Source organism: Mauremys reevesii, linkage group 9, assembly GCF_016161935.1.
Source record: "Mauremys reevesii isolate NIE-2019 linkage group 9, ASM1616193v1, whole genome shotgun sequence".
NCBI lineage: Eukaryota > Metazoa > Chordata > Testudines > Geoemydidae > Mauremys > Mauremys reevesii.
In genome coordinates this window covers 23,134,271-23,148,200 of record NC_052631.1, presented here as the reverse complement: position 1 = coordinate 23,148,200, position 13,930 = coordinate 23,134,271, and the positions used below count along the sequence as shown (strand labels likewise).

The 13,930-nt window shown below is 44.0% G+C and overlaps 1 protein-coding gene across 8 annotated transcripts in view; it reads right to left on the bottom strand.

Annotated features, from left to right (window-relative positions):
* The window catches only part of VEPH1 (ventricular zone expressed PH domain containing 1), a 186,522-nt gene that overhangs the window by 18,136 nt on the left and 154,456 nt on the right, over positions 1 to 13,930 (bottom strand). For 7 of the 8 annotated variants that reach the window (XM_039489510.1, XM_039489506.1, XM_039489509.1 and 4 more), the window contains one exon: positions 13,703 to 13,820. In XM_039489510.1, the coding sequence (XP_039345444.1) occupies positions 13,703 to 13,820 (118 nt within the window). Of the gene's footprint in view, positions 1 to 13,151; positions 13,340 to 13,702; positions 13,821 to 13,930 lie in introns of those variants that run through there. The other variant, XM_039489508.1, reaches the window with a different exon arrangement.

The window sequence follows — 13,930 nt, the reverse complement described above, 5'->3', positions numbered from 1 at the left end:
ATGGAAAATTATTTTGCCTAGAACATCAGTTGCCTCCAGAGTACCTGAATATTATAGAGAACTTTTCCAAGTCAATTTAAGCCTGACTGCTATTCCTGAATGTACCTCCATCAGAATTCCTTCCATCCAGTAATTGCATTAAACATCTTTTGCGTTACAGAACTGCAGTTCATTGTGCTTTCAGTAGTTTTGGGGACTGAGTGAAAATAATGAATATCAAGTTTAATATAGAGAGAATATATATAGCAATCAAATGAGATAAAAACAAAATCATAAAACTCAAATTTTGTAACAGTAAAATATGGAAGGTGCTTACAAAATTCTACCCCATCATGACCAATAATAAACTCCACTAAACTTAAAATAGTGCTCTGGAATGTGTTGGTGGTAAATGGAAGAAGATTGCTCATGCTTTTGTTGAAAACCTGGAAAAGACACATTTCTGAATGCCACTTTTTATAGCTTTCAGACAAGCATTATAGCTTGGCTATTTCAATGTTTAGATAATCTTCACTGCTAGCTAAAGATAAATGCATTCAAGAGAGTTAATAAGCTGAGTGAATTGCTTTTTTGAGAGGAATTGATAAAATGCCCCAGTTTTACCCGAATCATCGCCCATGGGCACTGTGTCTCTTTTGAAGCCCACAGGGATTACTACAATTTCTTTGTAAGCTTCCAGAATCTGGAATGTACATCAATTCCCTCCTAGGCTATCAAGTGGTTTTTACTGAATGTTTTTTTGTGCAAGATCTTGAGAAGCCAACTGTTAATACAGAGGGTTATGTTGAAACAGGGCTGTTAAGAGCCAGCTTTTTGTAAGAACAGGCATATACTGCATTTACTAACACTTTAATGACTCATAATTGGGGCTGTACAAACACATTTCAAAGAATTTAACTTTGTTTTTTCAGTTATGAGACCAACTGGACACTGAACATTGAAACAAACACAGATTTTTGCTGTGAATATCAGGACTGTGGGAATCCTCCTCCCCCTGGCAGAGGGGGAAATTGTAGGGACAGTTTATGATTATTTAATAGCACCCCTGCAAAAGCTTGGGTGCCTAATGAAAGCTTTCCAGTGAAAAGAATGCATGTGAAATATACAAACTTACTCAGATATTCACCACTTGCGGCCATCCTTCATGTTGCCTATGATCTGTTGCCTCTCCTCATAATCTTACTATCAAAGATTATGATGCCTCTAAAAACCATGTTGGCTGCCTCTGAAGAGTGTCATTGATCTGGTGGCCTAAGACAGGATCCAGGCTTTAAGGCATAATACTTTTTAAATCTTGAGGATAAGCAGCATCTTGCAACATGGTATCCAATGTAGAACATAGAAAAATTGTAGCCAAACCCAATATTAATACTAAAAAAAGTGTGCAAGTTACAATGAACTTGCCATTGAACTCAGAGAAGGCCAGTTCCAGGCTAATAGAATTACTTTTGGGAAGAAGGTAGGGTTGTGAATATTAGGAGACCATCATATGGGGCCTCATCCAAGGCAACAGGAAGTCCAGGGAAGACTCCCTTAACTTCCACAGACCTTGGACCAGGCCCACGGAAGCTTCAGTAGCGCTTTGGCTGTGTTTTTGGGACAATGGCATGGCATGGTATGAAAGCCTCAATGACATAGATGACCACGTTATGCACATGTGACAAGTCACAGGTTAGGCAGCACATCCCAAATGAGTGCCCTTTACACCACACCACATCATTTCTTCTGTATAGGCTGCAGATTTTACAGAAAATATATTTTTAAAATTTTAAAGAGGGTGAGTTTTTTTGAAAATTGTTACTTCTTTATATCCTTCCTTGTAAAACCAAGCTCTTCTAGCACCATGAATTCAATGGTACAGGTCTCAGAGGCAGAGCAAAATTATAGCTCGGGGTAGGCAACCTATGGCACATGTGCCAAAGGCAGCACGTGAGCTGATTTTCAGTGGCACTCACACTGCCCGGCTCCTGGCCAGAGGTCCGGGGGGCTCTTCATTTTAATTTAATTTTAAATGAAGCTTCTTAAACATTTTAAAAACCTTATTTACTTTACATACAACAAAAGTTTACTTATATATTAAAGACTCATAGAAAGAGACCTTCTAAAAACGTTAAAATGTATAACTGGCACACAAAACCTTAAATTAGAGTGAATAAATGAAGACTCGGCACACCACTTCTGAAAGGTTGCCGACACCTGTTATAGCTACTACATTTTATAAGCCTCTAGAATTCTTAACATAGCTTTTCCATAAAACATAATATCTCCATTTAAATTTCAATATCTCGTGATCTACCAGAGCTATAAACCAAGGGCTAAATTCTCAAACCTTCCTGGAGCCAGGGTGGTGCGGGGTGGTGAGAGGGCATTCAAGTTAATTATCGCTCCTGGATCTAGGGCTGGCTGGCCTGCATGGAAGTGAGCAGTCGAGGATGGCTCTAACTCATACAAGTGGCATAAGGTTCCTACAGAACCACAAACAAGTGGAGCATAGACATAGCAGAGCTGCCACGTTGCCTCATCTGTTCTTCCATATCCCCTTCCTGACCACCGCATACCCCTAAACCAGGTGGAGGTGGCTGTGGCATGGGGTATGCAGTGGTCAGGAAGGGGATATGACAGAACAGATGAGGCCATGTGGCAGCAATGGAGCAAAACAAGGGAGTAAATCTAGACTTAATAGATGCTGTTGACATTTAATCATAGTCCGTAAATCAAGGAAAGGAAAGGTTACTGATGAATGGAAAAATACACAATGCTACTTCTCTCTGCCAGTACAACAGTGTGATCTCAGAGCCCATGGAAATCAATGAGAGTCTTTCCATTGCTTGTATGTGCTTTGATAAAGTCCTTGGTGAAGGTAGATGCTGCTGAAATAAAGCCTGATAAGACCTAGGATGTGAAATGGCTTCTGGGACATGCAGCCCTAAAGTATTTGATATTTGAGTGCATTAACAGCTGGTTCCAATGGAGATGGCCAACAGAGTTGTTGGGTTTCTCAATGAGATCTTCAAAAAATAGAGGGGATAGTTGGAGAGGATATTGGAGGGTCAACTGGAGTCTCACAAGCAGAAGGGAGACATGGGAGAGATTGAGAGCTAGAAGACTTTTATATAGTCTTGAAAAGGGAGGGGAAGGAACCTCTGAAAGTTCAGGTAAACAGTCAAACATTTGGAGGCTAATCAAAAGTGGGTGATCTTCCAAACCTTTGGATGTTCACACACTGCTACCTACAGAGCCAGAGCCAGAACCAGAACACAGCAAATAACAATGGAAAATATGGTACTGAACAATTAATTAAAGCACAGATCAGCATGTAAAAGAGCTGCAGCATATTTGCCTCTATGTGGAATAGAAAGATTAGAACCTCCATGGTAACATTCCATGTGTAGGGCCAGTTAGGCAGGCAGAACTGTCTGGTCTCAATGCATGGATGAGACAATGGTTTTCGGAGGAGGGATTTAGGTTTATTAAGAACTGGGGAATCTTTTGGAAAAGGAGTTGGCTATACAGGAAAGATGGGCTCCACCTAAACCAAAATGGAACCAGATTGCTGGCACATAAATTAAAAAGGTTGTAAAGGAGTTTTTAAACTAAGGGCTTGGGATAAGCTGACAGGTGTGGACGAATACACTGCCAGAGACATGCCATGGAGGAGAGGGAGGGGCGGGATTTATTAAAGGAGATACTCTTCATCCTACTAAAAAGGAGAGGATATAAGTTGATAAAATATAGATAAGACCTGAAGAGAAACAGTCATACAAAAAAGAGTCCCATCTATTACATCACATTAAGGCAGACAACTAAACATTGACAAATTTTATAAGTGCTTGTATACAAATGCAAGAAGTTTAAATACTAAGATGGGTGAACTTGAGTGCCTGGTATTAAATGACGATATGTTATAATAGGCACACAGAAACTTGGTGGAATGATAATAATCAATGGCACATGGTAACACCACGGTACAAAATATAGAGGAATGACAGAGAAAGTTGTGTTGGTGGGAGAGTGGGAATATATGTGAAAGAAAGCATAAAGTCAAATATTGTATGAATCAAACCGTACCATAGAATCACTAATGTAACACTGATTTTTTTAAAACACTCCAGAGGCAATCCTGGCAATTACAGGCTCATAGGCCTAACTTCAGTACCAGGCAAATTGGTTGAAATTATAGTAAAGAACAGAATTATCAGACACATAGATGAACAAAATATGTTGGGGAAGAATCAGCATGGCTTTTATGAAGGGAAATCATGCCTCACCAATCTGTTAGAATTTTCAGAGGGTCAGCAAACATGTGAACAAGGGTGATGAACTTGACATAATGTATTTGGACTTTCAGAAAGGCATTGACACAGTCCCTCACCAAAGGCTCTCAAACAAAGTAGGCAATAATGGGATAAGAGGGAAGGTCCTCGCATAGATATGTAACTGGTTAAAAGACAGGAAACAAAGGGTAGGAATAAATAATCAGTTTTCAGAATGGAGAGAGGTAAACAGTGGTGTCCCCCAGGGATCTATAATGCAACTGGTGCTGGTCAACATATTCATAAATGGAAAAGGGGGGGAACAGATGGCAAAGTTTGCACACTATACTAAATTACTCAAGATAGTTAAGTCCAAAGCAGATTGTGGAGAGTTACAAAGGGATTTCACAAAACTGGGTGACTGGACAACAAAATAGATGAAATTCAGTTGATAAATGCAAAGCAATGCACACTGGAAAACATAATCTCAACTACACATACAAAACGACGAGGTATAAATTAGCTGTTATCACTTGGAGTCACTGTGGAGAGTTCTCTGAAAACATCTGCTCAATTTGCAGCAGCAGTCAAAAAAACCTGAGAGAATGTTAGAAACCATTAGGAAAGGGATAGATAATAAAACAGAAAATATCATAATGCCACTACATGATATGCCAATACATGCAGTTTTGGTTGCCTCATCTCAAAAAAGATATATTAGAACTGGAAAAAAGTACAGAGAAGGGCAACAAAAATGATCAGGAGTATAGAATGGCTTCCTCATGAGGAGGGACTAAGAAGACTGGCACTGTTCACCTTAGTGAAGAGATGACTAAAGGGGGAGATGATAGAGGTCAATAAAATCATGACTGGTGTGGAGAAAGTAACAAGGAAACGTTATTTACCCTTTCACATAACACATGAACCAGGGGTCACCCAATGAATTTAATAGGAATGCACAGTCAATCAGGGGATGCTGTGAAGTCCAAAAGCGTATCTGGGTTAGAAAAAGAATGAGATAAATCCATGAAGGATAGATCCATCAATGGCCATTAGCCAAGATGGTCAGCGACGCAACTCCATGCTCTGGATGTCCCTAAATCTTGGACTGCCAGAAGCTGGGACTGGATGACAGAGAATGGATCACTCAATAGTTGCCCTGTTCTGTTAATTTCCTCTGAAGCATTTGGCACAGGCCACTGTTGAAAGACAGGATACTGGGCTAAATGGACCATTGGTCTGATTCAGTATGGCCATTCTTATGTTATGAGAAATAAGGGAAATTAAAGCAGGAACAAAAGTAAAGTCCTACAGTCTTATGTTAGTACCGCCACCCTGAATCTGGGGATTCAGTCTCTGCACCCCGTCCTGTGCCGGTCCCAGGCCTGCCCTCTCCTCTGAGTCCCAGTCATCCTGAGCTGGGCAGTCAAAGATTGTTTGCATATGTCTCTTGCTGCCTCCCACCTCTACCCCTTGCAGGTATCTTCTGTATGGCAACCTTCCCTGATCTTTCTGTCAGCAAAGTGCTCCCTCTAGCCAGCTTTCCTACATCTAATACTGCAGTGCTTCTCCACTGTGGTGGTCAGCCTCTCTGACAGTCACCCTGCTCTGTCTATTTGCAGCTTTTTATTGCAGCCACCACTAACAAACCATTTAGCCACAGCTGAGAGAGCGAGTGTGCTCTTCATTAACTCTTGGGTGCCGTTGCCTTGTGGGATCTATACACCCCAGCAGAGATGCAGTCTGAGAGGGAGACCATCAGTAGAACCTCCCATAGATCCTTTATAATCAGTAGTTTGGCACGATCTAATAAAGGTCTTCCTGCCCTAAGGAACTTCTTTTCTACACAGGTAGAGATGGAGTCCTGATATTTTCCTGACAAGCAAAGAGTTAAATTTGTCCAGGGTACTCGCAGTTCACATCTTTAGCTGGGAGAGTAAGATAGTGGCAATGATCCAGATAATGTTTTTCATAGGGATGGCTGACTAGCATCCTAACAGAAAAAATGGCTGGATCCAATGGAGTCCTGTGATATCAATTATAGTGTCTTTGACCCTGGACTAGGAATGAAGGCTAGAAGCTAACAAGAGTTAAGAGAGTCATCTTAAAGGTAGGGAGAGAAAGGAAGGGAATGAGTGGAAGAAAAAGAAAGTTAATGGAGGAAGAAAGGAGCAAGGGAGAGAGTGAACAGACAAATGTGGGTGGCAAAAATGTGAGAGTGGAAAAGGAAATGGCCAAAAAAATGCAGACATTTGGGCCCAAATTTCCAGAAGTGGCCACTGATTTTAGCCAACTTGAAACACCCTAGACATAATTTGCAGAAATGCTGAGCATCTGTAACACTATCAGGCCTTAAGAGGAGGTGAGAGTGCTCAGCACCTCTGAAAAGTCACGCCCCAGGTGTCTACGTTAGGTACCCCAAAAGAGTGGGCACATTTTAAAGTTTGGAGGGACAAAGAGGTGTGTGTGCTATGGCAGGAAAATGATATTCTTCCCTGTAACCTCATCTCAAAGGCAAATGTCCCTTCCTGTCTCTCATTGCGAGTGGCTCAGCTGCATCCCACCCTGTGGAACTAGAAGGTTATGCTGTTAATTCCAGTTTCCCAGTCACTGTTTTTCTCTTTTCATAAAGTAAGAAAGTCTATAATAAGCAGTGCGAGGGCATGGTCCCTCAGGACATTTCAGTACTTTCACAGGCCCCCATCTATCCTGAGAAAAATCAGTTGTTCATTTGAATGTGGTTAATAAGGATATGGAGTTGCTCTCTCAGGACTGGAAGTCTCCAAAGCAATTGTTTTCCACTCTCCACGTGGCAAGCAGAGCTGCAATTTACAAGGCAAAGTGAACATTTGAGAACGAGGATTACACTGCTAGACAGTTTGGAATAGCTGCTCCTCCTTGAGAGTATAGAAGGGATTGAGGAAAGGGTTTGCGTTTCCATGGTTGCCAGATGGGATGAGTGTATAGAATATGGAATGTCTTGAATCTTTTCTCGATCATTGCTAATCTCTTTCCCATCAACTCCAGTGTCCAGCTCCTGAATGTCCTTAGACTTCTCGCTTATACCAGTGTAAACCTGAAGTAACTCCACTGATCTCAGTGGAGTTATACCAAGGGAAAACCAGTGCAAATGGGAACAATATCAGGCCTTAGCTTTATCAGCTTTTCAGAATACAAGGAAGAAACCGCTAAATATATCAGGACACATCATAATCAGGTACTCTCCACACACAAAGCAGCTGTAGGACAGGTAAATATTCTGCATAATTTTCTCATTAAAATATTTTAAAACCTTCTTGGAAAGAAATTTCTCTTTTGTAAAAAGTTAATTGCCTGAATTTCCCGTACTAGGCCAAACTAGAGAGGAGAGGCGTAAAAGGAAGAAGATGGGTAGGGCACTTGGAGCTAGGGTTAGGGTTCCTATGGGTATGGCTTCCCTCTCTAGGGTTAGGGTTCCTAAGGGTAGGGCACTTGGAGCTAGGGTTAGGATTCCTATGGGTAGGGCACTTTGAGCTAGGGTTAGGGTTCCTATGGGGAGGGCTTCCCACCCTAGGGATTGTGTTCCTAAGGGTAGGGCACTTGGAGCTAGGGTTAGGGTTCCTAAGGCTAGGGCACTTGGAGCTAGGGTTCGGGTTCTTAAGGGTAGGGCATTTGGAGCTAGTGTTAGGGTTCATATGGGTAGGGCTTTCCACCCTAGGGGTAGTGCTTCTAAGGGAAGGGCACTTGGAGCTAGGGTTAGGGTTAGGGTTCCTAAGGGTAGGGCACTTGGAGCTAGGGTTCGGGTTCCTATGAGTATGGCCTCCTGCCGTAGGGTTAGGGTTCCTAAGGGTAGGGCACTTGGAGCTAGGATTAGGGTTCCTAAGAATAGGACACTTGGAGCTAGGGTTAGGGTTCCTAAGGGTAGGGCACTTGGAGCTAGGGTTAGGGTTCCTATGGGTAGGGCATTTGAAGCTAGGGTTCGGTTTCCTAAGGGTAGGGCATTTCGAGCTAGGATTAGGGTTCCTATGGGTAGGGCTTCCCGCCCTAGGGACTGTGTTCCTAAGGCTAGGGCACTTGGAGCTATGGTTAGGGTTCCTAAGGCTAGGGCACTTGGAGTAGGGTTCGGGTTCTTAAGGGTAGGGCATTTGGAGCTAGTGTTAGGGTTCATATGGGTAGGGCTTTCCACCCTAGGGGTAGTGCTCCGAAGGGTAGGGCGCTTGGAGCTAGGGTTAGGGTTCCTATCGGTAGGGCACTTGGAGTTATGGTGAGGGTACCTAAGGGTAGGGCACTTGTAGCTAGGGTTCGGGTTCCTATGAGTATGGCCTCCCGCCGTAGGGTTAGGGTTCCTAAGGGTAGGGCACTTGGAGCTAGGGTTAGGGTTCCTTTGGGTAGGGCTGCTGGCCCTAGGTTTAGGGTTCCTAACAGTAGGGCACCTGGAGCTAGGGTTATGGTTCCTATGGGTAGGGCATTTGGAGCTAGGGTTAGGATTCCTATCGGTAGGGCACTTGGAGCTAGGGTTAGGGTTTCTATGGGTAGGGCTTCCCGCCCAAGGGTTAGGGTTCTAAGGGTAGGGCACTTGTACCTAGGGTTAAGGTTCCTATAGGCAGGTCTTCCCGCCCTAGGGTTAAGGTTCCTAGGGATAGGGCACTTGGAGCTGGGTTAGGGTTCCTTCAGGTAGGGTTTCCCGCCCTAGGGTCAGGGTTCCTAAGGGTAGGGCACTTGGAGCTGTGGTTAGGTTTCCTATGGGTAGGGCTTCCCGCCCTATGGTTAGGGTTTCTAGGGGTAGGGCACTTGGAGCTAGGGTTAGGGTTCCTAGAAGAGGTAATGGTAAAAGCACTGACATGCTCCATCCATAGAAGCATGTTTATTCTGAATGAGTGTGAATCTGTTTTTTTTATTGTACAATAGAAACAAGGAACTTAGATGCAAAAAGATGTGTTAATGCAATAAATCTCAGGTCTTTTAATTCCCAACAGTCAGGGAATGCTTCCTACAGCAACTACAGCTTGGACACATGCATTCATATGGGAGAATGTGTGGTCTTGTGGTTGAGACATTGACCAGGTGACAAAAAAACTGAGTTCTGTTCCCTGTTCTGTGACTTGGAACAAGTCACTTCATCTCTCTGGGGCTTGGCTTCTCTTCCACCTCGCTCCCCTTTCCTCTCCCCCCCCTGGTAAAATAGAGAAGAATACCTACCTCGGAAGGGTGTTGCAAGACTTAAATATCTAATGTTCATCAGTACTGTGAAATCCTCAGATGAAAGATACTATAGAAGTGCAAACGATTGTCTTGATTATTGTTTTATAAACCATATATTAGGGCATTAAAGTTAATACCATCTATATACAGAATATTCATGGAAAAAACTACATATGTACCAGGGGGCTGTGCTATAACTAAAATCCTTGAGTGTTGCGTATTTAAGGTCTCAAGATACATAGAATTTGAATTTCATGCATGTTGTGCATGTAAAATTTCATTTAAATCATAATGTTGTATTAGCTGATTTGTATGTAATGTTGTATTAAGCATTTGGGGGTTAATAGTTTAGAACAGCTCCATTTCCAGGCCTGAGATTCCAGCAATCTGTAAAATAATACTTTTGAGTCCTATAGCTAATGCCTTTGCATGTTGTATTTATGGCAGCAGGAAATGAGCAAAGAAAATCTTGAACACAGTGAGGATTCTAATGTCAAACATTTTGATTCACTATGTTCAAACCTACATCTGGTAGTGTTTGAATTTTTACCAGTCCATTTCCTCTGCCTGAGAATTATCTACTTTTAAACAACAACAAAAAGAGAAACCTAATATGCCAACCTATTTGCTTCAAATGTTCTAAAGAAACACTTTATATCCTTACTTTCAGTCATTTCTTCCTAAAGACTCTCAGAGCCAGGCACAATGTAACATTTATGCACTCAAGAAGTTAGTGATCTGTTCAAGTACTCTGAATTCAGATTCTTAAGTGCCTCTTATTGTTGCTAAAATATGGTCCTTATTTTGTCATACTCTCAGTTTATTAATCTGAGTTAGGGTTACCATATTTGAACATTGAAAAAAGAGGACACTCTAAGGGCCCCCGAACCCTGCTCCAACTCCGCCCCTCCCCGCTCCCATTCCAATCCCTTCCCCAAAGTCCCCGCCTCAACTCCGCCCCTTCCCCACTCCCATTCCAACCCCTTCCCCAAAGTCCCCTCCTCAACTCCGCCCCTTCCCCACTCCCATTCCAACCCCTTCCCCCAAGTCCCTGCCCCAACTCCACCCCCTCCCTGCCCCATTGGACCCCTTCCCCAAATCCCCACCCCAGACCCGCCTCCTCCCCTGAACACGCCACATTCCCAATCCTCCCCTCTCCCTCCCAGCTACCCGAAACAGCAGCCTCCTCCCCGGGCTCCAACTTTCCTGGCTCTCACTGCTCTCCAGCCCATGTGCCCGCAAGTTGGGCGCTTCCTCCGCGCAGCAGCAGCTGGAACTGGGGAGGCGGGAAGTTGCTTCAGGCCCCAGGCCTGCCCCCAAGCTCAGGGGGGCCTCCACCCCACTCCCAGCCAGACCCAGAGAGGCTGCAGCAGCTCAGGCCAGGCGGCTGCGGGAGGCACTGCAGCGCGGGCCCTTCCCGGGTGGGGAGGGGGGGCTCGAGCTCCTGGGAGCCACCGCCACGTGCCGAGAAACTTTCCCCTCTGCCGGGACCCTCCCCTCGGGCAGCAGCTCCACAGGGGTGGGAGGGGGAGGCAGCCCCGGCTGCATGGATCACTGGTGGGGGGGCTCCTTGCACGGCTGGGGTGGAGGGGGGAGACTGAGGCTCTGCCAGAGCCGCGGGGGATGCTCAGAGGAGGGAGAAGCGGCTGTGGGTCCCCCCACACACCCGCAGCTGGCTGCAGAGACACCACAGCTTCTAGCTGTGGGGCGCAGGGTTGCAGCAGCACTGGGGGAAGGGGGGGTTGCAATCCGCAGGCTGCAGCGAGCTGACACCCCAAGAGGAGAGAGGGGCAATGGGTAGGGTTATCATACGTCTGTATTTTCCAGAAGTTTTTATATATTTAAAAAATCCTCCAGGCCAGCGATTAACAACTAAAAAGCCAGACATGTCCAGGAAAATACAGACATATGGTAACCCTCATCTGAGTACAAATCCTAAAAGCCCCACTGATTTCAATGCAAATTGCTGGTGCTCAGCACCTCTCAGTATCAGGCCCTAAGAAAGAAAAACGTATCATAGATGTACTCTTCTCATTACTATTTGTTTAGGCCTTATTTTGTTTAGACACATTTTACACAGATTGGGTCTGAATTGCTTGGTCAGGCATAGACTCAATCTGGATATTATAGGCCTACTGCACCATGAAGTAGGCCAGAATCTCTAACTGCCAACAACTTTGTTACTGCTGCACGCATCTCCCTACTCTTGCTAAAATTATCTTCTTCACAGGGCAACGCACTTTAAATCATATCTTTTTTTTCTCCCACCTCCTCCTCTGAACAAATACACCTCTACCTCGATATAACACCACCCGATATAACACGAATTCGGCTATAACGTGGTAAAGCAGTGCTCGGGGGCGGGGGTGGGGGGCGCGGGACTGCGCATTCTGGTGGATCAAAGCAAGTTCAATATAACGCGGTTTCACCTATAACGTGGTAAGATTTTTTGGCTCCCAAGGACAGCGTTATATCGAGGTAGAGGTGTATGTGAAATGTCCACAATATAGAGATATTTGGGCAAATTCATTGTTGCTATAGCTCAATTCAATGGTGCAACACCTGGGATAAATTTGTCTCACCGTCTGGGAGTTAGTATACCAGATCCACCACACCCTGTAACATTGTACATGTCAATGAAATGCTGAAAGTAAAGAAACAAATCCAGGTGATCCAATCAATGACTTTTTGTACCAGGAAACCCAATTATTCTGCCCTTACTGGGCATAGCTCTGATCTCACACAAGTATGAAGAAAGAATAGCTGAGTCAGGGCAAGTCAGACATGAATCCGATCTGTTTAATCTAAGAGTTTGTGTGCACACACAGTTGCACTGGTTTAACTAAAGGTGTTATTTTAAACTGATTTAGTTAAACTGGTATATGCGGCTGAGGTCGATGACACTCTGATTTCATTTTAAACCAGGCTTATTTCAGTGATGCTGGACTCTTGAGTACTATTCTAGGGTCTGCTGTAGTAGGCACAGACTCTCTGCCCAAACTTGACCCCTTCTGCCTAGTCCGCTCCAACCTGTCCCAGTCCTGGTCAATATAGTAGCAGTAAGGGGATGGAGCAGGCTCTGTCACCTTGTGGTGATGGGCCATATGCAGTTAGGTCATCACTAGGATCTGTACGAGGTTCAAACTTGCTCAGTGAGGTGAGAAAGTTTGGAAATTTTACCTGCTACAATTTAAGAAGTCTCTACTGAGCATGTGTTAACTGTGGGCAGATATTCCCAATGATTGCAAAACAGTGTTAGAATGGGAAATGTCAGGCAACTTTACTAACAGGCAGTGCTACCAGCTCTACTTATAATGATACCAAATATAGTAGGCAATTTGACACATCTATATTTTTCACCTGTACAAACATTTTCATAACTGAATTGTTAAACAGCCTGTTCCCAGAAAAAGTGTGCCAGGAATTTGATCACATTAAAACTAATAATTCTGAGTCAAATTTAAGCCACTTCTTCCAGGATGTGTACTCAGACAAAGAGACGTCAATTAAAGGGCAACTGTTGCATCCCTTCTAGGCTCCCTAAACACCTGCAGCAAGGACATTCTCAGTTGGAACCTGTGGCCTGGGCCAGCATAGACTTTTACATTCATATTCCCGTATCTGGTCACTCCATGTCTGCAGATTACTCCTGCTGCACAGGGTGGCTGTAGGACAGGTCAGTATACATGTCTACATTCACTTTGAGTTTACACCCCCACTTCCAGCACACAGCTAATAAGGTTCGAATTTAATCCTGTGTCTCTTCAGAAATATTGGGAAGACAGATAAGGGAAGGGAAGAACTTTGCTGATGAGCTCCAGTTAAAGGGAGAACTTGTCTGCCCTCTTCTTCAGAGTTTGCTGCAGTATTTCCGCTCCTAACAGCCTCCCTTTCATAGGCCATGTCTACACAGGGACATGCAGAAAAGTTAAGGTGAATCAATCAAAAGTGTGAAGTCAATGCACATAAATTAAATTACGTTATGCCCCCCACCTCCCATAGTTTCATTCAGGAGTAGGTGGTCTTTAGGTAACTGCAACTTCATCATCCAAGGATCTGACTGAACTTTCCTGAGTGTCCCTGTATAGAAAAGCCCAACAATGCCATGGCTAGATCTTCTCCTCTGTTGTTACTGCTACATAAGGTGTAGGAATCATGTTACTTTTGGAGACTCGAAGTCTACACTGCATTATCCAGCCAGGTAACAGTCTGCCAGAACTGGAACCCTACTACTTGTTGCATGGAAGTAGTGAATGAAGATCTCTTACCTGTTGCCTTTTCAGGATTATTGCACATGAAACACTGCCACGTTCCTGCTTCCTCACTGTATCCAAATAAATCAAAGAACCTCACTTCTTCCAGATGCACCTGAACATGGTCCAGATCCTAGGGCAGTAATAAAAAATTCACAGTATGAATGATCCGATTGCCCCACAATTTATTACTTGTAAAATGAAATCATATGGGTCAATGCTTCCACCTGATAAAAACTAGAG